The sequence below is a fragment of the Poeciliopsis prolifica genome, unplaced genomic scaffold, assembly GCF_027474105.1.
Source record: "Poeciliopsis prolifica strain line A6 unplaced genomic scaffold, Auburn_PproV2 SCAFFOLD062, whole genome shotgun sequence".
Taxonomy (NCBI): Eukaryota; Metazoa; Chordata; class Actinopteri; order Cyprinodontiformes; family Poeciliidae; genus Poeciliopsis; species Poeciliopsis prolifica.
The window spans coordinates 704,677-732,580 of record NW_026562437.1 but is presented as its reverse complement, the minus strand read 5'-3'; the positions used below and the strand labels follow the sequence as shown (position 1 = coordinate 732,580).

At 39.4% G+C, this 27,904-nt stretch overlaps 1 protein-coding gene across 2 annotated transcripts; it reads right to left on the bottom strand.

Moving 5' to 3' along the window:
• Nucleotides 1–83: 83 nt before the first annotated feature.
• LOC129379929 (microtubule-associated protein futsch-like) lies at nucleotides 84–27,904 on the bottom strand. 2 transcript variants are annotated; one of them, XM_055060879.1, is made up of 22 exons: nucleotides 27,388–27,904; nucleotides 14,758–16,999; nucleotides 13,024–13,085; nucleotides 12,683–12,721; nucleotides 12,324–12,587; nucleotides 11,947–12,221; nucleotides 11,674–11,861; nucleotides 11,303–11,431; nucleotides 11,078–11,176; nucleotides 10,946–10,995; nucleotides 9,641–10,569; nucleotides 9,271–9,456; nucleotides 9,152–9,186; nucleotides 8,159–8,551; nucleotides 7,951–8,013; nucleotides 3,110–7,798; nucleotides 2,918–3,017; nucleotides 2,176–2,289; nucleotides 1,825–2,097; nucleotides 1,172–1,288; nucleotides 963–1,084; nucleotides 84–879 (listed from the first exon to the last, which is right to left on the bottom strand). In XM_055060879.1, the coding sequence occupies exons 1-22, from the start codon at nucleotides 27,525–27,527 to the stop codon at nucleotides 829–831; spliced, it is 10,560 nt and encodes a 3,519-aa protein (XP_054916854.1). In that variant the 5' UTR covers nucleotides 27,528–27,904; the 3' UTR covers nucleotides 84–828. The 2 variants fall into 2 exon arrangements, with proteins under 2 accessions (XP_054916854.1, XP_054916855.1); XM_055060880.1 differs by lacking the exon at nucleotides 27,388–27,904 and adding an exon at nucleotides 19,743–23,108.

Below are 27,904 nucleotides of genomic sequence, written 5' to 3'. Positions count from 1 at the left end.
AAATGTTCAGGTTAAAAAGTGGCAAAAAAAAGTAGTAAGACAAAGTTGGCTCGTGTGTGTGGTACATATACTAAAAAACCCAGTGATGTTTAAATTGATTTTTAATCATCTCAGTCATCAGTAAAGTAACAACAGAAAGGAATTCAAAATGATAAACAATCTTTACTCAGTCACACACAAACAAAAATTTACGTTCAAGTCAGATAATTACACTTTATGTTTACATGTGACGATACATTTTCGTTGTATTTTTAAAATAAACTTAAAGAAATTAAACAACACATTGTACCCTTATTTAAAGAGAAAAGTCCCAACAAACAAAAGCAGAGTCTCATAACTACAAAACTAAATGCAGAACAGCAGCTTCCATTAGTCAGGTACTGTTAGCAAGTCATGCTTAAATAAAACTGAACTCAACTTTACATGAAACTGATGCACTATGCTGTAACACTGACAAATTAATGTAAAAAGTTGATGTAACGTAACCTTTTGATTTGTAGAATAAATCTATCATTTGAACAGTCCACACTAGTAAACAGTATTTGATTTACTGCCTGTATATCTCGAAATGTATTGAGTTGGCACTAACTGTTAGTTGTTTTTCTTCTTAAGTTAGGAGCGAACAACTCCTAAATATGTACATTTACCACTCTTAGCTGTGGAATATATAAGTTATGCACAAAGAAAGTACAAAAAAACTGATGAAATACTGAAAGATTTAAGAAAAAAAGATAAAGAAACTAAAAGTTAGAGCTAAAACCATCATGGGTGCTGGAAAGCTTGGGTGGTTTCTCATGTTCCAGGAAAATAATCTGCAGTTTAAGATGATCAGTCCGAGAGCGAGCCTTGCACATTTTGCTGAAGTCTCTGGTAATAGTTCTGAGAAAGAGGAAACGAAGACAATGAAAGACCAAGATTGAGTAAAGGTTTCGTGTTATGAACTTTGAGCTGTTTGTGCATACCTTCAGGTTGTCGTAATGCTCCCGGCTGCTGCAGTGGAGTTCCTTGGCCGTGTCCTCGTTTAGGTAAAAAACAGAACACAAACTGCAGAAAAACCCAGACGTGGGATTCACAAATTCCTTACCTGGGCAGAAAAAGGAAGAAAACAGGAAATGATCCCAATTTGCATCCATTTTTCTTGTTTTGTTATTTTAATGTGTGTGTTTCTCACCCAGAGGATTTTTGGGATTAAATGGCGGCAGCTGGAGGTTCAGAGAGACACTCGGAGACTGAGAGCGAGATCGTTTTGCTTCGGGTCCAGTTGGCTCCTGTGTCCGTTTATCCACAACTAAAAGAACAAAGATCATGAGTACAGGGTGAAGTCTTCCCCACTTATTTTACCTCAGATTTAACATTTAAGCAGTAAAACTTGTTTTAGAATTTGGGAACGGTTGAAACTGTACACCAACTGGTCTATGGTAAAATATAAAAAATATATTTTTGCTGGCAATATGACAGGTAAGCCGTAACTACAAATTCATATTGGCTTTTCTACAAACCTGTTGAAGCTGCTCACAATTATTTTTTTTAAAGTATCGAATTGTAAATACACACATGTTTTTACAATACAATTACAGACCATTGCAAGGTCTGTAATTAATCGCAATTAATTGCAAAGATATTTATTGTTTGTAATCTATTATTTAGATGATTCAACCATTAGACTGGTGCAAAGTGCTATTATACACATTCAGTTTTCAAGTGTTTCAGCAACCCCTGATTATTCATGGGTCTTTTTTGGAGAAAAAAAAATCATTCTTTAGAAATGTGCACATAGGCTTTTGGGACATCAGCCTGTATCGTGGTGTTTAACATGTTATATACCTTTAACACCGGCTCTTCTGTGCTCTTGTTTCTCTGCTTCCTCAAATCCTAATTTCAGTCCATCATTAGGCAGAGGTTGATGTTCGGTAGAAACAGCTTCGGTGTTCTTCCCCTCCTCTTTCCTCTGGGTCTCAGACTGAACGTCACCTGATGGACCAGGTGTGTCCAGAGTCGAGGAGGAATCCAGTGAAGCAGGTGGAAGGGATTTATTTTCTCCCTCTTCTTGACTATGATTTTCTTCCTTCACTGTTTTGCCTCTGGTAGCTTTTCTCACTGTAGAAGGAAATTAGTAAATTGAGTTTGAAGCTTTGCTGTCTAACAGAAGCTTTAAACAGTTGTGTTAGTGTTTACCAGGAGTCAGTCGGCATCTCTTCTTGGGTCGACCGGTTCTTTTTACCGCTTCCTTTTCCTCCTCTTCTTCAATCTCTCCCACCTCATCAACAGTGACAAACTTCCCATTTTCCTCTAAAACAAAAGATTAAACCATTTGACACTCGTCTTCAAACCTAGTACTGGTCTGTACAAAATACTCTTTTCAAAACTGAGTTTTAGATTAAGAACGAAGTTACGCAAAACAGCAACATGAAAAATGTTAAAACTGAACATAGACTTATAATAATATAAATGTTTCAATATGCTCCTATTTCTATTCAGAGATTTATTTCCAGCATAGTAGAATAAACTGGTCTATAAAACAAAATTAATCTTATGGTATTTTCACGCTCAATAGTTTTTTTTTAGACTCGGTTCGATTCAGGGGTAAAATTACAACATTTGTTAAATTTTGAACTGGAGCGGTTCGCTTTCATACTGCACTGTATGAATAAACAAACAAAACCCTTTGAGCACCTGGTTTTTCTCCTGGACCAAGAACCGCTGAATGAAACCACACAAAGAAAACATTTCTTTGTGTCGTGAACGCCAGGGGGCTTGTTTTACCAAGCAGAATTTGTGGCTTACGTTAACTCTTCAGCCTCAGTTCAGGATTTTCAGCATAATGAAGCTGGTTACTCTTATCCTAGACCTGTTGCCTCTCAATATGAGATTAAACCAAAAAGATTGACGACGTCTTCGAAGGACATTTGTCACAAACCTGTGATGTCATCGAGTTTATGTTTAGAAGAGCTTGAACGTTCTTTTGGATGATTATCGTCATCTTTGTTGTCCTCAGTCTGGGCGATTTCTGTCAAGGTCTAAAAGGAGACAAACAAGCCAGTGAGATTCATAATGCTATTTGTGACATAATGTTCGATTCAAACAAGATATAGTTGGATCTCAACCATACCTCTGACTTTAGAGAGTCTGAGAGTCTGAGTTTAGAGAGTCCTCTGACTTTAGAGAAGCCCAGACTCTCAGGCGGGGCTTCAAGCTGTCCTTCCTCTTCCTCAACAATCTCATCCAATGTAACGAGATCCTGCAGTTCTCCCTCTGTGAGTTCCACTTTCCATGTTGGAGCCTCTGTCACAGCTTCCTCTCCGACTTCATCTCCTCCCACCTCATCGAGGGTTACCAGATCCTGGGCTACCAGATCCTGGGCGTCTACCTCCACCTTTTCCAAATCTTGTTGACTCGTCTTCTCCGGTTCCCATGTTGATTTCCTACTCCGTCCTTTGCTGCTGCTTCGACTCCTTCGTTCCATAGCTTCTCTTTCCCTGGACCTTTTGTCCTCACGGTCATTTTCTCTTTTCTTAGCAGCAGCTTGCCTTTTCTTCAACTCTTCTTCCTCTGCCGCGTCATCAGGAAAATCTTCCTCATCTTCGCTCACCTGATCCAGGTTCACAAGAATATTTTCGGTTGCTTCTGTGTCCTTGCTCTTCGGTGATGTTGGCATATTCTCCTCTGATGCACAAAGATGATCATTTGGCTTATTTGAAGACTCATCTTTCTCTACAATATCAACCTCCAATGTACTCTCCTTCCCCTCTGTATCAGAGCCTTTAATAGATGAATCCTCTTTATCTTCCAATGTTTTACCAGCTAACTGAATCTCCTTCTGTCCACCTGTTTGTTCGGATGGTTCTACAGTTGAGGGGCTGGACAGTGTATGGTCAGTACTTGCTATCATATCTCCTGTTGTCACACTCTCCTCCTGCATGGCTGTTTCTGTCATCATCTCTTCTTGAACATGATCTTCTTCCAGTGAATCTACAATTTGATAAATAGTCCCTCCTTCCTCCTTATTTAATAGTGACCTAATCATTTCCTTTGTTATGTCATCATCTTCAAAAGTGCTTGACATTTTTGCACACTCAGATTGGTCTACAGGAGCTACGTCATCAACCACTTCATCCTCAACAGAGTCAAGAATCTGATATGTTGCTTCTTCTTCATCCTTTCTGGGTGAGTCAACCTTCAGATTTTCTGTTGGTTTTTCACTCGTTTTATTGTCTTTCTTTGGTCTTTCCCTCCTTGATGCTCGTCTTGCTTGCTCAACAACCTCTTCCTCAAAAGCATCCAATACTTCATAACTAGTCTCCTCCCCACCCAGGTGCCTAGCATCATTCTCCTTAGTTGGCGTACTTTCCATTAGAGGAATACAAACATCTGGTTTTGGAGTTTTCTCTCTGTCATTTTCCTGGGAATCTCTGGCAGGTGTGTGTCGTCTTTTTGTGAACTTCTTGCCTTCCTTTGTTTTGGTAAACAAATCGATGTTGGCATTTGCAGCCATTTCAACTTTTGTCTCACTGTCCTCCTGCAGACTGACTTCGACCCTCACATTTTTTTCTAGATCTTCTAAAGAATCTACAATCTGATGAGCAGGCTCTTCATCTTCCTCAGTTTGCTTTTTACTTGTTTTATTGTTCTTCTTTGGTCTTCCTCTTCTTGGTTTCTGTGTTGTTGGTTGGCCATCCTCAGGAGCATTAAATTCTTCATAAGTACTGTCCTCATCACCAGTACTTGTTAGAGCAGCATTACTTTTCTTTGTTGGTGTACTTTCCTTCAGAGGAACTCTGTCTTTTTCCTTAGAATCTCTGGCTGGTGTGCATTGTCCTCTTGTGAGGATCTTGTCTTCTTTCATTTCGGAAAACAAAACTGTGTTGACATTTTCAGTCATTTCAACTTTTTCCTCAGTTTCCTCCATATGAAGGGAAGCTACCATCATGGTTTTGTCTTGATCACCTTCTAGAGTATCTACAATCTGATAAACGGTCTCTTCTTCCTTAGTCAGTTTTTTACTGGTTTTATTCTTCTTCTTTGGTCTTCCTCTTCCTGGTTTCTGGGTTGCTGATTGGCCATTCTCAACAGCATCCAGTTCTTCAATAATAGTGTCTTCCTCCCTGGTGTTTACAACAGCAGCATTACTCGTCTGTGTTGGTGTACTTTCCTTTAGAGAAACTACATCTTTTTCATGGGAATCTCTGGTCGATGTGCATTGTCGTCTTGTGAGGGTTCTGTCTTCACCCAATTTGGTAAACAAAACTGTGTTGAAATCTGCAGTCATTTTAATGTTTGGCTCACTGTCTTCATTAAGACTGGATTCTACCGTCATGGTGTTTTCTTGATCTCCTTCGAGAGAATCTACAATCTGATAAACAGGCTCTTCTTCTTCCTCACTTTGTTTTTTACTTGTTTTATTGTCCTTCTTTGGTCTTCCTCTTCTTGATTTCTGTGTTCTTGGTTGGCCTTCCTTAACAGCAATCAATTGCTTATAAGTATCGTCCACTTCACCAGTGCTTGCTACAGCAGTGTCACTCTTCTTTGTTTGTGCACTTTCCTTTAGCTGAACTCTGTCTTTTTCCTTAGCATCTCTGGCTGGTGTGCGTCTCCTTGTTGGGGACTTATCTTCTTTCACTTTGGTAAGCGAAACAATGTTCACGTCTGCAGTCATTTCAACTTTTGTCTCATTTTCTTGTCTGGATGTCACTGTCATGGTATTTTCTTGATCTTCTTCTACAGAATCTACAATCTCATAAACAGGCTCTTCTTCCTCCTCACTTTGTTTTTGACTTGTTTTATTGTCCTTTGGTTTTCCTCTTTTTGGTTTCTGTGTAGTTGGTTGGTCATAGACAACAGCATCCAATTCCATACAGACAGTGTCCTCATCACCAGTGCTTGGTACAGCAGAGTCACTCTTCGTTGGTGTACTTTTCTTTAGAGGAACATCTATTTTTGGAGTTTTCTCACCATCTTTCTCCTTAGAATCTCTGACTGGTGTGCATCTTCTTCTTGTGGGGGTCTTGTCTTGTTTCATTTTAGTATTTTCTTCAACTTTCTTTGCTATGTTTTGTCTTCTTCCTCTAGTCGATCTCGCCACCACTGGTTTGTCACTGGGACTTTCTTCTTCCACAGAGTCTAAAACTGTGAACATTTCCTCTTCTTCATCATCAGATTTTTTAGGTTCTTCTACAGGAGGTGATGTCTTTTCATCTTTTTTGTTTCGTCTTGGTGTTCGTCTCCTACTAGAATTCCCTGTCGTTGAGGGCTCTTGAACAGAATCGTCTTCAATGGAGTCCACAACTTCATAGACCATTTCCTCGAAATCCTCAAGACTCTCTTCTTCTTTTTCTATTTTGCCGTCCTTTCTTTGTGTCACATATGTTCTTGTTTTGTCCTGTTGCTTTGGTGAATTTTCTTTCTCTTCACTTTTAAATGTTTGGCTTCTTGAACGTCCTTTTCTGGTCGGTCCATCACCTCCACAAGTGGTTGTGCTTTCTTTCTTTTTTTGTTCCTTCTTCTCCCTTTCCGATTCCGCCTCAGTGGTTGCTTGTTGATCGTCCAATGAATCTATGACCTCATAAGCCTCTTCATCATCTGCTTTAGACAGTAGGTCTGTGGGAACTACAAGTTTTTGGTCTTTCAAAGTGTCAAAGTGTCTGCTGTCATTTTGGTCTTCTTCATTAGAGTTCTGACCAAACTCTCTGGAGGTTTCACAGACTCTCTCGGATAAACGAATGTCATTTTGTTTTACGCTACTGCTATTTGGAGTCTGGTTGGTTTCTTCATCATGGGCTGTGGCAGCCTGATTTTTAAGTGCGCAGTCCTGCAGCTTGGTGGATTCATCTACTTCCATTTCCTGGCACCCATCTGATGGACTATTGTTATTAGCTCCTTGAAGAATGAGCTGGTCTTGCTCAACTCCAGACATTTGAATTTCAGTTCTTCTGTCTTGATTGCCATCCTTGTTTTTCTGTTCATCAGATTTTTCTTTGAAGGAATCAAGAATTTGTTTATTCCCATTATTGCCTCCCTTTTCCTCAGTGCTTTTGCCATCCATGTCTTTTTTCTTATCCTTCACTTCGTTTTTCTTCATCTCTTTGACATTTTTAAAATCTGTCTTTAGATTCTGGATCTGTGAGCTCTGTCCCTCTGTGGGTTGAATCTTCGATGTTTTTATCCTCAATTGTGACTCAACAGTATTTGCAGAACAGCTCTCTGCTGACACATGGTGGTCAGACTTTGCCACTACACTCTCTTTAGGTTTTACATCCTTCTTACCCACCTGCTGAGTTCCTACAGATGATTTGTTGGCTGCTGCTGATGAACGAGTACTTCGACCAGAGGATGTTTCTAATGACCTAACGAGAGGTTGACTCTTGTTTGACTGAGATGAAAGTGGAGTTTTTAAAGAATTAGAAGGAGTGGAGGAACTTTTAGGTTTAACGCCACTAACAGATGAGGTTTTGGTTTCAAATTTGGGAGGTTCAGAGGAAAGTTTCTGCTTGTTTTCGGGCTCGGACGCGGAACTTAAAGAGTCACTGCCTTTTTCAGACTTGGATGAGGAAGAAGTTGAGATCTTGCAGGTTATTGAAGACCTTGTTGAGGTCTCACTGGCAACAGAGGACACATCTGGGCTTAGCTTTTCTGTTGTAGCTCTGGATATCGACTCTAATGAAACAGAGGTGTTTTCAACCTCTGTTTCAACCAGCGTGTCATCCATTTCTTCACTAATCTCATCAACAGTCACAAAGTCTCCAAAGTTAAAGTCAAACTCATCAAAAGGATCTGAGTAATTATCCTCCTCTTTGCTTTCATCCTGGGTGGAGAAGGAACCATAGTTGCGATTAATTTGATTCACAATAAAAGGCAAAATCTTACATGTCAACAGTTTTTAGCAAAATATTTGGAAAATACAAAAAAAATATAATCCAAAACTATCATAATTAGGGAAAACGACTGCTAATTTACCTGTGTGAGTGGTGTGTATTCCTCCTTCATACCTTCAGAGGTCGTTTTGCTTATGGTGGAACTCTAAAGAATCGAATAAAAACATCAGTTTTCTGACTTTTTAAGCATTTTTAGATAACTCTGAAGTTCAGAACTTTATTGGCTGTCTGGTTACTAGCAGTAGTTTCAAGAACAACATCCAGATGCCATGATTTAGAGCCAGTCTCACCTCTTCACTTGTTTTCTTTTCTCCCTGTCTTAGTCTGTGCTCACGAAGTGCTGTTGTGAGCGCCCTAAAGAAATCTTCATCGATCTGTGGAAGTTCAGCGTCATCATCCTGCAGTTTGCCCAAAGCTGTGACTGACGTGGTGGAGGTGTATGGAACAGGAATGGTTTGTTTTTCTGCAGGGACGACTGGAGCTCTGGGTGATTGCTTTCTCTCAGAATTTTCATTGGACTTACGAGACATAGTCGGGATTGCAACAACCTCCGTTTCATTTTTGCCAGCCTTCATATCTGCTTTGACAGAACCTGACTGGATGGGTTCTGCTGGAGTTGGATAAACTGAGGCACAGGTTTGAGGTGGAGGTTGTTTCTCATTATGTGAATCTTTTGAAAGAGGCTGCGAACAAAACAGAAAGCTAATATTACACAGCAAAAAGGTACAAAAGGACAAAGTATTTGACAGCCCAGAACGATTTCATGCATAATGCACAAGTTCAACCTCGTCTTCCTCCCATGTACACCTACACATATTTATTAAGAGCAAAACAGAACTGAAGGTGAATTCCTGGTTTGAGTGCTGAATGAAACTGATTCTGATATTTATATTTGGACATTTTGCTCAAATTAAACTTGCAGCAAATTGTAGCAAATTTGCTACAATGGATTCTTCCATGTATTTTGCAAAATTAATGTTTATTTTCTGCATTATTTCTGACTAAATAATTATCCTCATATTCTAATATCAGTCAAGAGGCTCTCAGCTTTAACATGCTCTTAGCTGATATTACTGGTAATGAAATGCAAGGGAGACTTTTTGGTTTTTAAATTCAGTGAAACATCAAATGGAGAATCTCATGATCTTACAATAATTGAACCGTCATCCACAGATAAAGATTAGCCTTCTCCAAAACCCAAATAAACATTAATCAAGTTGGATGCTAACTTCCACACAAATGATGAACAATATTTATGAGTAGAGTTTGTAAATAAAACTTACCATTGAGGACTTGACAGTTTTCTGTGGTGTGCGTTCTGTAAGACAAGTTGTTTTAGGGAGAAATGATGTGCAAACTGAACATATGTTCAAATATTGAGGTTGTTTGACAGACTTCTTACTTGTTTCTTTTTGTTGCTCCTGCTTTTCTGTCTTCACCGTGGCTGTGAGGGAGAGAACGTCAGCTGGTGCCGCTGTGCCATCAGCAGTCTTCTTTCCGGCAGATGTTGGTTCCTCAAGCTTCACGGCTACAACGTCGCTCACAAGTTCTGGTGTCAGATGACTGCTTACGTCTGTCGCAGATTGTTCTGAGTAAAAATAAATTAATTCACACAAAGATTTATTTTTATATCATGCTCATATGAATTCTAAAAACACTGGAGTTAATTATCAGGACAACATTCTTTCCTAATGTGCATTTCTACTTTACGTCATTTTGAAAGTTTGCTCAAACTTTGCATGGCAACTGGATGGAAACCGTTTCAAACTAACCTTTTTGCATCGTTTCCATCTTCTTTGGAGACTGTAGTTGCTCAGTTTCTGTCTTTACCTTTCCTGCTGGGGGTTCTGATTCCTCCATCGGACATGGCTGTTCCTGCAGTGAGTCTCTCTCTGACATTTCTTCAGTTTTCACAGTGGTTTGCTGAGTTTGAGGTGGATCAGCAGAGGTTTTACGTGGAAACGACGAACATGGTGGCGTTTTAACTCTAGCAGCTGGTTTTACAGTTTCTGAAACTTGGTCTTTGGACTCAGCAGAGCTCAAAATTTCCATGGGTTCTTCTGGTTCAGTCTTTCCAGGTTCAACATCTTCAACTTTGATCCTTACAGAATCCACTTTGAGACATTCTTCTACTTGGTTCTCCTCAGAGGTTTCCAGTATGTCCACAGTTTTGGTCACCAGGGGGAGCTCTTCGCTTTCTGCTTTGGCAGCAACCGGCTGGTTTTCCGATGTTGCTGATTTGAACTCCAAGTCCTTCACACCCAAAGTGTCTGGTTGGGTTTCAGCCTTCACTGGGTTTGATGATGTTTCTGCTTCATGAGTCACTTCCTTCACTAGAGACGCCATTTTCTCCTCTTTATGTTCATCCCCGACAGTTGTATCCAACATCTTAATCACCTCAGCAGTCTCACTGGGAGTTTCAGATTTCATTTCATAATTTTCAGGTTTTGTGTTTGTTGCTTCATTTGTAGAATCATCGGCATTAGATGTCTTTACTGGACTTTTGGTTTTATGGATCCCTGAATCTCCAACCAGTTTTACTGCACTTTTTCCAGCTGTATTGGGTTTCTTTACAGCTACTTGCTTTGTGGGGACACCCTTTGCTTTTGTAGCAACTTTGCCTGTTGTGATGGTTTTAGCTCCAGGTAATGCAGGTGTCTTATCTTTTCCGGTGAATGTTGTACTGGACTCTGCAGACTTTCTGTAGAGAAAAGTCACAAAGGATGAAGTAAGAGGAGAATATCTGAATCAAAGAAAAGAAATTTGCTCTGTTTACTGTCAGAGCCCAGGTCGATACCATGCCTATTTACATCAATTCAACCTCATCTTCCTCTTTTGTGAAAACTATGAATATATGAATGATGCATAATTCTCCTCTTAAATGTCTTCATTGAGAGCAAAATAGACACAAAGTTAAAGCTGATTCTGATGTAGCCCAGTATTTGATCTTGATTTCTTACTTTAAAATCAAACATATTTGAGACTAATATTTTTAATGGAGTCTAGTTTTGTCAAAACCAACATAAAGATTTTGTACAGTATAGTTCAAATTAAGTGTTACTGTGAGCAAAACTTACTTCTGTGGAGCTGACTTCTGCGCCGACTGAGGTTTCTTGGAAACAATATTCTGTAAATAAATAACATTGATTCGGATTCAGCTCTGTTATGGAGCGTGGTGAATTTGTCAAGCAAAAGTGAAAGTGAATTACCATTTTTTTGTCAACATAGACAGTCAGTCCTTTCACTTGCAAGCATTTTAATTTCTTCAGTTTCTCTGCATCTGCCTCTTTCTCAAAATGAATGATTGCCTACAAATACAAACAAAAATAAAGAAGAAAATATGCAATCAAATTACCTATCGCACTCATCTGCTTTTTGGATACATCAACACATTGTTGGTCATTAAAATAATTAATTAGATGTATACCACATACTTGTAGTGATGCTCTTGCTATAATCACTTCTTTGACTTTTCCAAATTGCTCCAACGCTTCAAAAATGTCATCATGGGAAAGAGAAGCAGAAACGCTAAAGAGCCTCACCTTGCCAGCAGACTCAGCAGACTGAAGAAACAGAAAATAAATAAAAAAATAAAAACATGAAGCACCAATCTTTTTCTTATTTGTTAAAAACGTCTTAAACAATGTTAAGTCTCAAGTTTTAAAACCTTTGGACATTTGTTTTAATTAAGGAGATGTAAACTGATTGCTTCTTCTCTGCAACTTTTATTTTGAAGAATCACAGCCCAAAGTCAGAGTAAACAGATCAAACAAGGCTTCGTATCAATTTGTCAATTGAAACTTACCATAGGCTTCGCTGAAGAGCTTTTTCCGCTCTTTGGACGGCTGGATGTGGCTTTAGATGATTTAGCAGAAGATGTCTTCTTCTCTGTGTTGGAAGAGGACTTCATCTTAGCCAGTTCAGCCAGTAACGCAGGAGCCAGTGTTTTAACCATGGCCTCCAGGTTAGATTGTTTGGACAGAGATTGGACAGCTAGAAGAACAATTTGTGATTTACCAGCATGAATTTACTTGTTGATTAAAAGTTGAAGGTAAAATATCATAGGCATTCTTCAGACCTGTTGTTTCCAGGAGTCTCTTAGCCAGCCTGTCGGCACTTCTGGACCTCTTATGCTGAGGTCCGGATCTCGCCGCTGGTGACCGCGCCTCACGACTACTCCATGGTGACGAGTGTCTCTCATCGCTTCTTCTTGGAGACGGTCGACGCTCATAGCTCCTCCTTGGTGACAACCGCCTGGCTTCCCTCTTCCTAGAAGGTGATCGCCTCTCGTAACTTCTTGAACGTGAGCGGTGGTGAGACGAGGTTGGACGATCATAGGAACGAGAGCGGGACCTAGACAAAACAATTGATCAATTTTAACCAACTTACAAAATTTTATGGCTCTTATATATATATATATATATATAAAAATCATGGTGTATTTTTAAGAAAAACCTGCGAGAGTGCCTGGAGGCATGTGGCGATCTGCTACTTCGTCTCTCTCTTTGCCCATCAGAGGAACGATGGCATTGTGGACTACGTGATCGAGAGCGGCTGCTACGTTTTTGTCTTCGACTCTCTGACCCATAATAGTGGTGTGGACTTTCCTTGCTATCCTCTGATCCATGTTGGCGATGAGGGCTGAGGGAATGGGAACGAGTCTCATGGAAACTCTGGTCAAGAGTTGTGGGGGAGGCTTGGGTGCCTTTACCCGGACCACTGTGGAGAATTATGATAAAGAAAAGCATGGTTGAAAAATGGGAAAGGAGAACGATCACAAGGTGTCATAACTATGACTCCAATCCAGCAGTTACCTCAATAACTCCAGTGTAGTCCCATCCCAATCAGGGTATCTTTGGGGGGAAAAAACACCAATTAAAATCAAAAGGAGACAACTCAAGAAACCAACTGACTTAGGAACGATTAAAACCAATTCGTAGTTGTTCGAAAATGTGGGCCTCAACTGAAGGAACATTAAACTTGGGCAACGAGAACAAGAACATATTTGTGATTCCTTTGTGTATACCACATAGTTAAGCGGTTATTGTTGTTCCAAAGTATATCTATAAACACCTAGCCCATGAACATCAATAGAATTTTTATTGAAACACAGTGGGACATTATGGAGTGAAAGCAAAGTTTATTTTAAACTCACCGTAACCTCAGCAGTCTGCAGCTGTCAAGATGAAGGCTAGTGTTCTGGTGGGAGAGCCAGTCCTATTCAGAACAACAAACAGATGTATTAAAACACCACTGTTGTTAAGCCTAACATTAACTCATCAAAACCTGTATATTCAGACAATAAAACAGTATTTTACTCAATTTAGTAAACAAAGAACAAAGACACAGAAATAAAAACAAAGCAAAAAAAAAAAAAAAAAACTGCATGAACCCAAAATTAAAACATCAACAAGAGTACAATCTTTATCAAAAAAGCAAAAATTTTACAGAATTGTAACAATGACAAGAAGCCTTTGGGAACTTCCATCGTTTGGTTCTTCAGTCTTCCACGTCTTGAAATATCTCTCGTCTTCGAAATCCCATCAGGATCTTTGCAATGTTCAATTCAAGCAAGAAAAACAGCTTGAGAAGGGAGAGGATGGTAGGAAAAGGATGAGAGGCAGAATATCCATCTTTAAGACATATGCAAATAAAAAATTAAAAACTGTGGTTTGTTCCTCTGAAGGTAGCCTGGTAAAAACCAGACTGTGGTTCTATACTTTGCTTCATATGGAAAATCTAGGCTCTCAGCAATTACTGGCTGGAGGCATGGACTCTGTTGAAAGTTTTCAACGATTGGATTTGATTTTACCCAATCGCTAACGTTTGGTCATAGATAAGAACAATGAAGGAAGCTGATTGAGTCAGCTTCCTTCATTGATTGTCCATTTATGCCTCCCCAAACAAACCGGGTCGACCGTCTAGGCAAACCAATGAGCGTTTAATGGAAGCGGACTACACAAGGCTGTGAATGCACCCCAAGAATCAATGGAGAAGTATACTTCACAGCATCACTTCCTCCTCTGGCGTTGCCAAACTACAACCCTGTATAGGCAGACTACAATTAAAAACACATCAACTCCTCCTGTTCACTGATTGGTCATAATGCATCCTAAAAAAAATTTTTAAAAATCAAGCCCAGTGGGACAAATCCCAGATGGAGCACTGAAAGGACACGAGAATTGATTGTAGGAATGCAATGGTCAGGCAAGTCAGATAGTAGAGCAGGAACCAGAAAGAAGGGTGAGACCAAATGTGCTACTTGAAGAACATAATAAATAAGAAGTATTTGATCTTAACCCCAGAAGGAGTTGGAAAGAGCTTCTCCGGAAGCTCCTACAAAAAATAAATATGTTGGAGGTAAGAAAATAAAAACATTCTATATCTTCCATTGATCCTTTTCTTCTGCACAGACCCATCTTGTTCTTCTCAATGTCCAAGAAAACATTTCTTCCACATTTTTAGCAGATTTATACATATGATTACACAGCAAGCATGATTAGTCCAATAACATTCATTTCATGCCACTTAAACATCTACAACAATCTAATACAAAATGTTTCCTGACTAGTTTCAGGTGATCAAATTTGTTTGCAAATACCACAAAGGGATTTTTTAAATCAATAAAGATCTAGTGCTCGTAACATTTTGGTACATACCTTTTAGTTTGGAACAGGGTTGTTAACCATGAAACGTTGAACAATAATTTCTATGGTTTTATATTCACAACAGTTTGTTTTATAACAGTCTATGTTAGTCAACTCATGCTCCAATTAAAAATGATATTTTCTCAAACATAAACATGTCAGTTTATATTGAAAATCAGGATGAATCTCCAACATACACCAACAACGTCCTAGATGTAAGGAGAACAATTTCTTCCACTCACCTTCATATTGGTACATTCTTTCATACAAAGACAACAGGTATGAGGAAATATTTTTGGTGTTGCTGCGGCGTAGTCCTGCATCATGGCCGGTGTTGGTAGTTTGGATGGACCCATTTTTGGTACTGATGTCTGGTCTTTGAAAACTGGAGGCGGCATATGAGGCATAGCATCCATCCTGCCTTGGGCTGGTGTCGGTGGAGAAGGACGAAGTAGCATTGGGGCTGACATAGGAAGAGAGGGACAGATCGGAACTTGTGCTGGTGTAGGTAGAGCAGGACGAAGTGGAAAGAGAGACAACCGGGTTGGCACGGTAGCAGGAAGACCTTGTACTTGTTTCAGCGACGGAATCGGCTGCGGATGCATTTGAAATTGTGGTTTCTGTGGTGGTGGTCCTTGATGTTGTAGATTCTGCTGAATTGGCTGCTGTTGTGCTGGTATCTTATTCGCCTGTTCAGGAGCTTTTAATCCTTGACCTTGAGTTTTGCTCTTATTGTTGTGAGAGTCATTACTGTGAATAAGCACAAGGCCAGGACGCCCAGGATGAACTCCACGACTTAAATTACAGAGTGGATTGAATGACTGAGGTTGAGTGGATGCCTGGCAAGCTGGCTCTGGCTGCTTTGGGGGAGGAATTTGAGGGCCTTCGGGCTTGAGTAGTCTTAATTCTGTGTCCTTGTTCAGCAATCCGAAAGATGGGAAGAGCGATGTTGAATTCTGGCTTGTTTGGACTCCCAATTTTTTAGATAGATCCCTGCTTGATGGTGCCACAGGGCTCCTCAGTGAGTCAACAGTGGAGACAGAACTTATCTGGCTATGTGAAGAGACAACAGGTCCAGTTTTCAGGTCTCCCTGGCCTCTTTGAAGTGGATCTCTGACATGGCTGCTAGGTTTGAAAGTATCCGTACACAACAAACTTCCGCCCACACCAGCCACAGCGGAACTGCCAACATTCCCAACCCCTGTGGTATATTTGCCAGTGTGTCCATATTCAATCACTTTACTTGGTTTAAGAACAGTGGATGATATTTGATCTGAATTGAACCCTGCTCTTATGGAAGGTATAAACTTGTCCTTTTCACCCATACTTCTGATGGGTTGAGTTGCACAGTAGGGTTTGGATTGAACAGCAGTTGCAGCTTTCTTTTCTTTCTCCAGCTTGATTTGCCTTAGAATGAAAGGCAGGTTCTCAGGTGTTATCTGGTCTTCAGGGTAAGAAATTAGGTGTTCCAAGTCTTCTTTTTCAAGACCAAAGTGCAGGAGGATGTTGGAGGCTGATTCTGAAGTATACTTGGGACGAATGGGCTCCGAAGGAGGCACAGACTTAGCTGGTCTTTTTATGTCATAGTCACCCAAACCTGGAATGGATGACATGTGTTTTCCTTCACTGGAGGTACTGAAAACACTTGCACCACTCCCTGGAAAGCTGGAGGACGCAGATGAATATTTTTTTGACGACTCTTCCTCTGAACCCCTCTGGCATATAGGCAACCAGTCCAAACTGTTGTTACTACTGTCCAAAGTAAAGGATCTGTTTACTAGAGTAGCAGATGTCAAATATGAAGGCATTCCTTTGTTTGAAGAAGGAAATGGATCTCTTTGAACATTAGTAAATTGAGTATTTTGACTTGAGGAAATTTGTATCACCTCCTCCCTGGCTCTACTGATATTCAAGTCCAAGCATCTGTCTATGTCTTCATCTACTGTAATCTTATTCCTCTCGGGTCTGTAGTTTCCTGGTAAAGACATAATAGACGGTATAGGTCCTCCAGAGGATCCATGGGTAAGACCAGAAGATCCAGAAGAGCTGAAGTTGGAACCAGAGCCAAAGTGAGGCGGTGGCCTCTGCGGGTCCATCTCCATTTGCCCCCCAGAAAGTCCATAAGGTCCCTGGGATGGCATCTGTTTGCCAGGGCCAAAGGGATTATACATCGGATGAGACATAGTGTTGACAATCTTGAGAAGGTTCAGGAGATTGATGGCCACAGCAGTTGGCGAAGGTGGTTTTGTGGGCAAACCTGGAGCAGGTATGTGGGTGTTTGATGTCAAGGTTGGAGCACAGCCACCAACAGCGAGAACATTGTTCATCTGCGTTAATGCTAGCTGAGCCTTCAGGTGGGCCAACTGCAAAGAAGCAACTTGCCTTCCTGTCAGTGGTGCGCTCCCAGGAAGCCCGCTGAGAAGTGGGGTTGTTAGGACCCCTGGAGCAGGACACGGGGCGCAATTCTCCAAAAGCAAAGAAAAGCTGAAAAGTTTAAAAGAACAAAGACACAAGGTTAATGAGTGGGGCTAGACTTTAGCTTTGTATCCGAATGAAATCCAACAAGAGGTTTCCTGTCCATTAGCCAACTCTTCCGTTAGCTACATAGACATTTTGACAATATATTTTCCAAGTCTTACAAAATATATCAACAGATATGGTACAGAAAACACTTGCATAGCAGTTTGTAAGACACAAAGACACAATTGTTTACTAAGGACCATTTCCATAGAAACAAAAAAAAAAATCAGTTAAAAATAAAAGCTCACTGCCACAGAAGATCCCGAATAGATGGAAGATAATTGATTTGATCTTTTAATTTAAAACAAAAGGTACACTAAGGGACATTTCATTGTATAATCAGTTTTAAGGTTGCAAAATTCTGTCTTTACTGGTGTTACATTCTTGGAAAGCAGATGAACTGCAACAAAACTTCCAAGATGATGATTTCCAGAGTAAGTGTTCTATTAAAAAAGAGGAACAAATCAACAGAATTGTCACATACAAAGTCAAAATGCAAATTAAATATTTATTCTTTGAAACATTAAACTTGATCTGACATATAGTCTTGTTCTAAATCGAACAGACTGCTGAACCAGGAGACATTTTGGGGATCTAATAAAACAAATAAGACTCTGAAGTAATGATGACCCAAATTGATTCTGCTGATGACTTATCATCTTGATTCCATCTTCAGAAGATCAGATGTCAAAAAGTAAATTACATGATTACATGGGTGAACAGGTGCAAAAACAAACAAAAGGGTGTTTTCCCACCTGATAGTCCGGTAAGCTCAGTTCAAGTGAAGATCAAAATCACAAAATTTGTTCCATTTTAACTGCTGCAGTTTCTTTCACACTACAGAACCAAACACTATGAGCAAAAGACCACAAGCCATTTCTCCCACAAGCACTCGATATGACCATTGTTTTTTTGTTGGATTTACCTGGAATGTCTTGCACTATCGCCCACTTCCTGCTTTTGGAGCAATCACTGGTCCCATTGACATTCACACACAGTTCGCTTTAACTGAACCGAAACCTACGTTTGTAGGTGGACCAGTTTACTTTGTTGGTGTGCATTAGTTTGACTCTATAGTCACCTCCCCAAATGAACTGAGCTTTTTAGGCTAACTAACTGGAGTTTGATTACAGTGGACTAAACAGGCCTAGAGTGAATGTACCAGAAGTGGCTCGAGCTTTTCTGTTGCCCTCCTCAGTAGTTCTTCTGCATCACAGCGATGTTCATTTGCCAAAGGAAAAATATCCAATTTCAGCACCTCTGACAGAGCCACAGGCATCCCTTGTACACAATAGATGTTTCTAGGACCAAAAGATGAGCTTCAAAGGCAATAAATGCTGCTTTTTATTTAGTTGAATGAAGAAATTTGATTGAAAAACACTTTTGCTTGAGTTTAAAACTGCTGGAAATAGGCAATTCCCCTACAACCGTGCAAGGATAAGTTTGTTTGAACAATGGCTGGATTGATGATGAATGGTTGGATGGAATAAATGCTGTGACATCACAAGTATTTAACTGAACATTTTGCAACTAAATTGAGCTGTTGCTGTTACCATGAATATGCCTTTCATGGTAACAACATATCAGAGTAGCTCTGCTCCATTAGTCAGAGTTGTTCTTTTTGAAGACCTCTGGTCATAATTATTCTGGATGACCCTTTGCATGTTTGAACAAATTTTTCCTTTGTTTTTGGATTGTGTGGAAGGATTTTTCTTTCCAATTTTTGACAAGGTTTTTGTCAAAAATTGGGTTACTATAACTGGGAGTAGCTGATTGAACTACAGAACTCCTTCGGTGACACATCAATGCATCCGAAGCACACAAAGAAGCGTTATAGACTCATTAAGTGTTTACATACAAGCTGTTATTAGAACAGTTTCACTCCTCTTGAAAAAAAATTTCACTATTATTTGCAGTTTAGCTTTTTCGCATCTTGTAAATAGATACACAGTTTTCTTTTTAAATTATCTTACACAGATCCATCTTCCTATTATCAGAGTACAGTATTTCTGGCAAGCTGTAATCTTGTCCTTCAAATATATGTTTTGTATTACTTCATCTTTCATTAATTTCATCTTCACCCATTTTTGTGTGCGGTCACAGCGACAGCCATAAAATTAATCAAATTAAAATTGGGGTGGTTTTTGTTGTTTGATTTTTTTCAATTAGTTCGCCATGTTTTTTTTTTTTTTTTTTTTTGTTTTTCTGTTCAGGCGATAGAGTTGAGGAGACGGCCAGGACAGGCGGTGCAGTGGTCAGCAAACCGATGGGTCCTCGGGTGCTTCCGGTACAAACAGGAAACCTGCTGACCAGCATCAAGGAGTCGTGAAGGAAGAAGGATGCTGTAAAAGATGCTCAGCTAATAGTGGAGGAAAGCAGATCTCCTGGTCTTCGTATTATTTACCCCAACATCAACCTAAAATACTACTGTCTTCAGCACTAACAACATAAAAACGAAATGACGTTTCGAAAACGTTAAAATTACCTCAGTGCATATTAAATTAGATCGCAGCCGATCCCGTTTTTTCTTTTACTTTATTGAAATGCCAAATATTGCAGGTATACAGGGGTCCTAACCGAAAACCTGGCATATGTTGTCGCAGACGTTTACTTCAGCCTACCAGGCCTGTGGAAACCGTTCCAGATTTCCGGGGAAAACAGCGTTTTCTCACCATTCGCCGCTTTTACATCAACATTAGGTACATACCACTCGTCTTTAGTGTGCAGCTTCCCTTTTTCACGAACTCCAAACGGCTCCTCTGATCAGTTAAAGTGATATTTTAGGTTCCTCCATTAGCTTCTCCGACCGTTAGCAGGCAGCCAGGTTACGAGTGAACAGACATGCGCAGAACGATTCGTGTTTCCGCTTTGGTTCCCTCCAGAGTAAAAGTCCAACCGTTAAGGACCAAGTGGAAAGGTCGCATCATAGCTGACTGTCGCGGTGCTTGGGTGGCGACTAGGTGACATTTTGTCAATATTTGAACAGTATGCCAAACTTTTCTGCCATATGACTAAATTTGACATTACACGTTTTATACAGTAACATTTTCACTGTTAACAACAGTTGTTCCCAAAAAGTTAACCCTTACTTTCTCTTCGTTTTTAGCCGGCTCTCGCTCGAGTCATGAAAAGGAGCAGACAGACTCTCTGACAAGCCTCCCAACGTACTAAATCAAGTTAGTGTCTTCTAATTAAACATTGCTTTAATTTGAGATTAAAGCACTCAAATTACTCTTTAAAGGCTATTTATTGGAGAATGTAAAAACATTTTTTTCAATATTTCTTCAGAACACATTGGTAGGGCCTCGAAAATTGATAATTCTCTTTAATCTCAGAATTTAATTTCAGAATCCTAACAATCCTCTGTTCACATGTAAAGGTGCAAACATATTGAAATTTATTTATAGTATAATTCACAGGTATCAAACTCCAGTCCTCAAGGGTAAGTGAGCTACAACTTTTAGCTGAGCCTTTGTTGCACCACCTGAATAAAATAATTAGGTCATTAAGGCTCTGGAAATCTGATCTACACAAGGAGGAGGTAATTAAGCCATTTCAAATATTGCAGGTATTTGTACGTGTGGCATATCTAAAAACTGAAGGACATCTTGAGGACTGGAGTTTGACACCACTTGTATAACTGGTTTAAATAAAATAAAAAAAACTATGCTGTCAGTAACTTAATGAGCTGAAAATATATGAAATTATGTCTTAAATTAGATAAACTTAGAGAAAAGCCTGTGTTTGACACTTAAAGTTGTTTTATGGTTTATTTTATTTCAGTAAGGTAAACCCAGACTCTCCATAATCCTCCAAAACATTCCCAGTTTTCCCAACTGTATTCAGCAACGCACCAAGACTGTAGCACATGAGCTCCATATCTTTGATAAAGAACAACTATTGACTTTATAGACTGTTGAGTAAACAGCTAATGAAACAGCTTTGATGAATATTTTCATTAACAGATTATTCACTGATGGGTATTGCTGCAAATTACTAATATATCCTCTTCATCCCCTCTTCTGGACCAAAGGGCTTAACACCTGAACGCAGCACAACAGCTGCCTGGCAGAACGCAGGCGTTGTGTGTCTGGAAGGAGAGGCTGAGCCAAAAGAGGTCCAGTTTATTTTCAGCTGTCATCGCTACTCTGACAGAGGCTCGTTTCAGTGACCTCAGAGCTGACATGACATACGCCTGAACGGACGAATCTGTTAAAACAGCCACAAAACCCTGACTTCTTTATCAATATTGTCATATTTTGTCAGTATCTTTACATTATTTATCTAAACTGATTGATTAGCTCTTTTCACTTTCTGTCTTTTTAATTGTATGTCTTTGCATTTTTTTGTGTTCAAAATGTAAATATGAGAGGCATTACAGAAGTACTGAGGTCTAAATGCCACAACTTCTGTTGATCAAACACATCAAGTCCCAATAAAAACCACTAAAATTTGTGGCTTTAATGTAATAAAATAAAAAATAATTAATAATTATGCTAGGCATAGTTACCTGTTGCTGTGCTGGTGTACCAAATTTCTCATGTTACATAATAAAAGAACATTTTCTTTAGAATGGACAATTTTGATCTAAATGCAACAAAAACAGAACATAAAAAATGGCTGCCATTAATTTATTCTATTATTTTATTATTCTCTATGCTTTAGTGACCCTATTTTTTATTTTGAAAGGGCAGTTTTATGTAAAATTGACTTTTTTTTAGCTTTACATCATTTTATAATGTTATTCCCTCATCCAAAACATACCTGGCGTTTTGCTTTTCTTTGATACGTGTTTGAGAAATCCTTTAAGCTCCATGGCAACCATTCAGCTGTACAAAACGTCTGGGTGGATCTAGCTCCGCCTTCGAGGCACAGCTCCTCCTTAGAGCTGCAGTTTCTGAGATTCCACCTCACAGAGCTGCTCCTTCAGACTAGCCAGACACAATTAGCGATCACGTGGTGGAACTATTCACCTGTTGAGTTCATTAAAACGTTGTTGAAAGGGTTAATGGAGGAGCCATGTTGGATTGACTTCTTGAAGGAGGAGTTTCAGAATGGGCATGAGTTTCTTAAAGAGACAGAGGCCCAATTTCAATCTATTAAATTATGAAGTGAAATTTCTAACTCATATTTGATATATAAATATATTTTTATAAAAACTGAAGGTTAAATCTGCGGTAAAATGACACTATATGCCTGGAAAACACAGACTGATCAGTGTGTGTTTGAAGCGAAGCCATTAAAACCTCACAGCTTCCAGCTGCTTTCTCTGCCCCGACGACAGTTCCCAGTTTGTGTCACATGGGCATGTTGTTGTCTCAGCAGTTTCTTGGAGTCCATGCGCTTCATTGACATGCCCAGCAACAGGCGGATGGGTTTCAGTCGTCATGCACTCGGGACGCGAAGTCCAAACTGAAACACACACCAGACAAACGCGGCTGCTACACATGTCTTGGTCGTAAATCTCTCTGCGGCTCTGCCACTTTATCACCCGCCCCGCTTACATGTTCTCGACAAATGACTGGGAGAATATTTATGGCTGATCTTAAATTGAGGATTGTTGGATAAATGTGGACGTATAAAAGTGAGGTTTAACTGGACCTGCTGAGGAATCCTGCCGTGTTCTGAAGGGCATTTAGAGTTTAGGTTTAATCAGCGCTGATGGAAATAAATCACGTCCTGCTCAGACAGACAGCCGCGGCCACTCGGCACCACCAGGCCTGGATCAAACTGAAACTGTTGATTAGTCCAATCTGGTGACAAGTGATGAAACTCCATGAATTATCAATAATTGGTATTTTTACAGCTGTTCAGGAATAACGTGGATTTTTAAATTCAACAGTCAAAATGTTTACACTAAACAAAATGCTGAATGTTTAACATCTGAACTAGAATAATGAATCAAATTGAATCGGTTTGAACGAGCTGAATCTAAATCTAAAGGTCAAAGTGACGTTTCAAGTTTACAGTCACAAGGCTGCATGTCTGGAGCTCAGATTTTAGCTTGCAGTCCAAACATTTACAAGGTATAAATTTTTATAACGCCACAAAAAGCACCATAAAAGTTTTAGACAAACATAAACTGTGGTGAAATAACTAGTAAAGAAAATACTAGATAGTACATATTTAAAAATAAATATATGAGCAGTAGATATGATTCATTACTGTTGAAGCTATGATTTGGTACGCAAGCATAAAGAAACCAAATTATGTTTGTAAAATGGAATTTTATTTTGTTTACTTTTTTAAATTTACTAAAATAAATCTGATTTGATCTAATCTGATCAAGAGAAGCTATTTAAACTTTTCCATAATTTATTACACATAATTAAAAAAGCAATATGCACAAAAGCAATATGCACAAGTACAATGTTAAATAATAAATATTGATAAAAAGAAATTTAAAATAGCGAAAATTTTACTTTGCTTCATGAAATAGCAAAGTTATAAAATTTGTCTGTAAATCATTCAAGATAAAGGTTTAAAATGCATAAATAAACAGTTCAAGATGTTTTTTTATTATATAATTTGTAATTCAGGATAAATCTTTGTTTCTTACATTTATTATAAAGGATTCAGTTGATGTTTTCCAAACCACCGGCAGCCCAAACAAATGTTTTACAGTTTTAGTAGTTTCAATAGTTTTAAAAGAAAATTACTGGGAAATGTGAACTTGAACAGGTGTTAAATATTTATTTACTGTTTTTTTTTTTGTTTTTTTTCCAGATAATTTTTCACTCAGTAATGACAAAAACAAACTCGGCTAAGATGAAATCATAAAAATATCTCCAGTCCAAGTTCACCGGAGCTGAAATGAATCTGACAGCTGACAGCGATCGCCGTAGGAGATGACGTAACAGTGGTGAGTTTGTGCCCAGTTTGAGTTACATCATCAGACCAGAGCTTCGCTTACAGCTGAGACTTTTCATCACGTCTTCATCTCTCAGGCCCACTCAATCACTGAAACTGTTTCCCACTGATATGGCGAGCAAGTCTGCAGACATTTGCTATTTTAAGAAGCTAAAAATATAAATAAATGAAGGAAGATTTCTTTTTTATTCCAAAAGATGCTGACAGACATAAAAGCTTGCAGGATTTCCAACGTCTAACTAAAAGGCTCTGCCAGAAATCTTTGGCTTCAAACTAGGAGGTCCTGTCCAGTTTGATCTCACAGGACAACTTGATTCTGAGGCTGGTTGACCCAGAAACTCTTTTCACAGCCGGTTGAACAAATGGACTCCAACGCAAAGCGACCAGCTAATCGGAGCATCTCTGAGCTCAAACTCTGGAGGCAGTCAGGATATTCTTGAGTGAATTTACACTGAAACTGTATATTCACTCCCCGAAAGTGAAGGGAGTGAACCACAAACCTCTGTGTTTTTTATTGCAGTTAAATGTGGAAAACTAAAAAAGTAGTTGTGAAGAGAAAATAAAAATTGCAAAAATACAAAACCTTACCAAGTATTTTCAGTCTATTTTCAAGTGCAAACGCCTTAGTGAATTTCAAATTAAACAAAACTAACCAATAAGTAACTTTTCAGCAAGATAGAGGAAGTATGTTGAGTAAATAATTCCTTGATATTTATATGTAAGAAAAAAATATTAGTTCCACTGGCAGATTATTTCGCCTGTCTTGCTAAATACTCTCCCCAAACTAACAGCATGAATAAATATTTCATTCCATGTATTTAATTAAAAACATACAGTGATTTTTTAAATGTTAATTTAACTACATTTACTCGGTAGGGACAATGCACATTAATTGGAATTTCCATAAATGTGCTAAAAATAGCGACAATGTTATTTTCTATCTGGACAATGTTCAATTTGTTCTGCTAAAACAAACAAAGGTTATACGACTTCACACAAATTTAGTCAACAATACAAGAAATTAATAACACAATTATCATATTAAGTATTAGATGTAATTAAAACTGATAAATAATATTTAACAATGATAACGATAATTAACTAAATAAATGTATCCTTTAAAACTATTTAATTTAATAATTTAAAAGTTATATTGCATTATTTAATGGTGCATTTATTGAGTTGATTTTCACCCCACATCCACCTCTGGACCCTCCGTTTGTCACCTCACGACCCAGCCGAGGGTGCGACGCCACACTTTGGGAACCCTGTGTTAACGTACGCTTTTTCAAAACAATTACTGCCTAAAACCGAGCAAAAAATGATGCCCAAAGATTAACCAGAAAATGAAAACCACTCCCCCTCACTTGCCGTTAGGGCTAGCTACGTTTGAATAAAAATGGCCGAAATCGGCCGCCGCCATATTTGATTTCTGATGTCCCGCCTCCTCGGCCGCATAGAGATGATTATTGTTAGGCTGTGATAATGTTGTCAGTCAGATAAAGATAAAATCAGTCAGCTGACCAGATTCTTCCGGCTCTCGTGATGCACGATGCTAAACTTAAACCAGTGTGACCAGTAACATGGCGTTCCTGCCTGAGCGGGGCTCGCCAGGAACGCCATGCTAAGGTGCTAACGGTCGACAGGCGGGAAACGGGACTCCCAAAAACAATGGTGTGAACTGCAGGACAGAGTCTGGCTAGATTAAGGTATAAAAACTGATAAAGTGAGTTGTTCAGTGACAGGAAAGCAGGAAATGGAGGAAAGGGAGCAGCTGGATTTACCTTCACATCTGCAGCGCTACGACTGAGATGCTATAAAAACCTTTACGAGGTGATTGGACATATGGAGGCTAAATGTGGGTCAAAGTCGTTTAAAGGTCAGGGAGCTTTTAATCTGAAGGAGCCACGAGTCAGAGAATGAGAAAAAAACAAATATGGATATTGTAGAAATTCATGAGCTTCAGAAGTTGAAAAAGAAAATAATAGTTTTTTAGAACAAGCCCAAAGATTTTCCATTAAAAAAAACAAGGAAACGTGAAGACAAGAAAAGTGGAAAACTGCTGGAAAAAAACTGAAATGTTCAGATTAATGTCAAGAAAAAATATGAGTTTCAAAAGTCAAGAATTTGCTAGAAAATTAAGAAATGTTGATAAATGTCTCTCGATGTTATCCATCTGTTGGCCATCAGCAGCTTATGCAACTGGTTTGGGTTCACTGGTTGCAGTGGTGTAAGTTTAGCACCATGAACAAGTTTCAGTGTCGTTCCTCTGCGTTGGCTGTGAAAGTGCAACAATATCCGTCTGCAGCTGCAGGATCTCGAATCACATCCAGTTACGTCTCCTCATATAGTTTGAGTGAAAACAGAGAATAAATCAGTTAAAACTACATTTTTATTGGCCATATTGTTACAAAGCTGTCTGCAAATGAAATCCAGCGTTAAATTATGTAAGTGAAAACATTATGAAGGCATGTGAGCCTCTCGTTTTCCCCACACGTTCTATTGGAAAATAAAAAGGGTTGTTTTTGTGTTTACTTAATGCTGACAGCCTGTGTGAGCCTGAGGGACAATAATCTGTCCCGCAGTAATAAACGCCTCACTGTGTTGGGTTCCCTGCGCTGTCTGGGAATCCATTAAGACCCATTGAGACCCATTGAGACCCATTGAGACCCATTAAGACCCATTAAGACCCATGGAGACCCATCTAGACCCGCTTTGGGACTGATGTCACCAAAACTGTGGAGCTAAACTGAAATTAGCTCTGATGATAAAAAGCTTTTCTCTGTTTTTCTGATCTGATCAAATATCTGTGGGCCAACGGGAATATTTAATGTTATCCAGGATAGAAATTAATTAATTAATTAATTAATAGATGGATGGATGGATGGATGGATGGATGGATGGATGGATGGATGGATGGATGGATGGATGGATGGATGGATGGATGGATGGATGGATGATGGATGGATGGATGGATGGATGGATGGATGGATGGATGGATGATGATGGATGGATGGATGGATGGATGGATGGATGGATGGATGGATGGATGGATGGATGGGATGGATGGATGGATGGATGGATGGATGGATGGATGGATGGATGGATGGATGGATGATGGGTGGATGGATGAACAGTTCTATCTAACAAACTGATTCTTCAGGTTCTTCGGTTCCAAACAGGAAACTGATTTCATGGATTAACAAAATGAAGCGACTCAGAAACTGAAGCTCTTCTCTAAAGCGATTCGATGAACATTTTCATTCTTCAGATCATTTTAATGAAGGCAGACGTAAACCGTGCTGCTTTATTTCTGAGACGTTAGCATTAGCAACATGTTTTAAGCAGGAAATGATCAAATCTCATTTTCAGCTCCTTCTGTTGTAGCAACAGTTTATTTCTCAGTTCTTTACATCATGACAGCAGCAGTAATCTACTTTAGCAAACCAAGCATTCTGGCAGGAAGACGCTTCATCTCTCACCTTTGTGGATGATTGCTGACGTTGCCGTTGGTTGAGGCAACGTTGCAGTTTCCTCCGTTGAAGCTCTGACTTTTCTTCCTGCTAATGTTTGAAGTTTTTCGCTCCTGCGGAGATCCAACTGCCTTCTCTTCCTCCAACATGTCCAAAACCAGCCAGGAACAGTCACCCGAACCAGGATCAGGCAAACTCTCTGAGCGCCAACTTATTTCTGCAACTGGCTGCAACAATCTTTAGTTTTCTTCCAGCCAAAGCAGAGATCTCCCTTCCAGCTCCAGCCGTCCCACAGTGGCTCAGGAAATCAAAGCATTTCCTTTAGGACAAAGATCATTTGTGCATCGGTTTAGTCTTTAAATCCCAGATTTAGTCCAAATCAAATCGAGCGAGTCGGACCTTCAGAGCGGTCCGAGCAACAAGAAGCAACTGGGAAAAGCATGCTGTACTGGAGTCATCCCAGTGAGGCAGCAGCTGGATGGGGGAGGAGAGGGAGGAGAGGGAAGAGAAGGAAGAGAGGGAGGAG

Coding starts and splice junctions, on each gene's coding strand:
- LOC129379929 (XM_055060879.1), bottom strand. CDS start 27,527: ATGTTGGAGGAAGAGAAGGCAGTTGGATCTCCGCAGGAGCGAAAAACT. Junction 11,177..11,302: donor TAGCAAGAGCATCACTACAA/GTATGTGGTATA, acceptor TTGTATTTGTAG/GCAATCATTCATTTTGAGAA. Junction 1,085..1,171: donor TAATCCCAAAAATCCTCTGG/GTGAGAAACACA, acceptor TTTTCTGCCCAG/GTAAGGAATTTGTGAATCCC.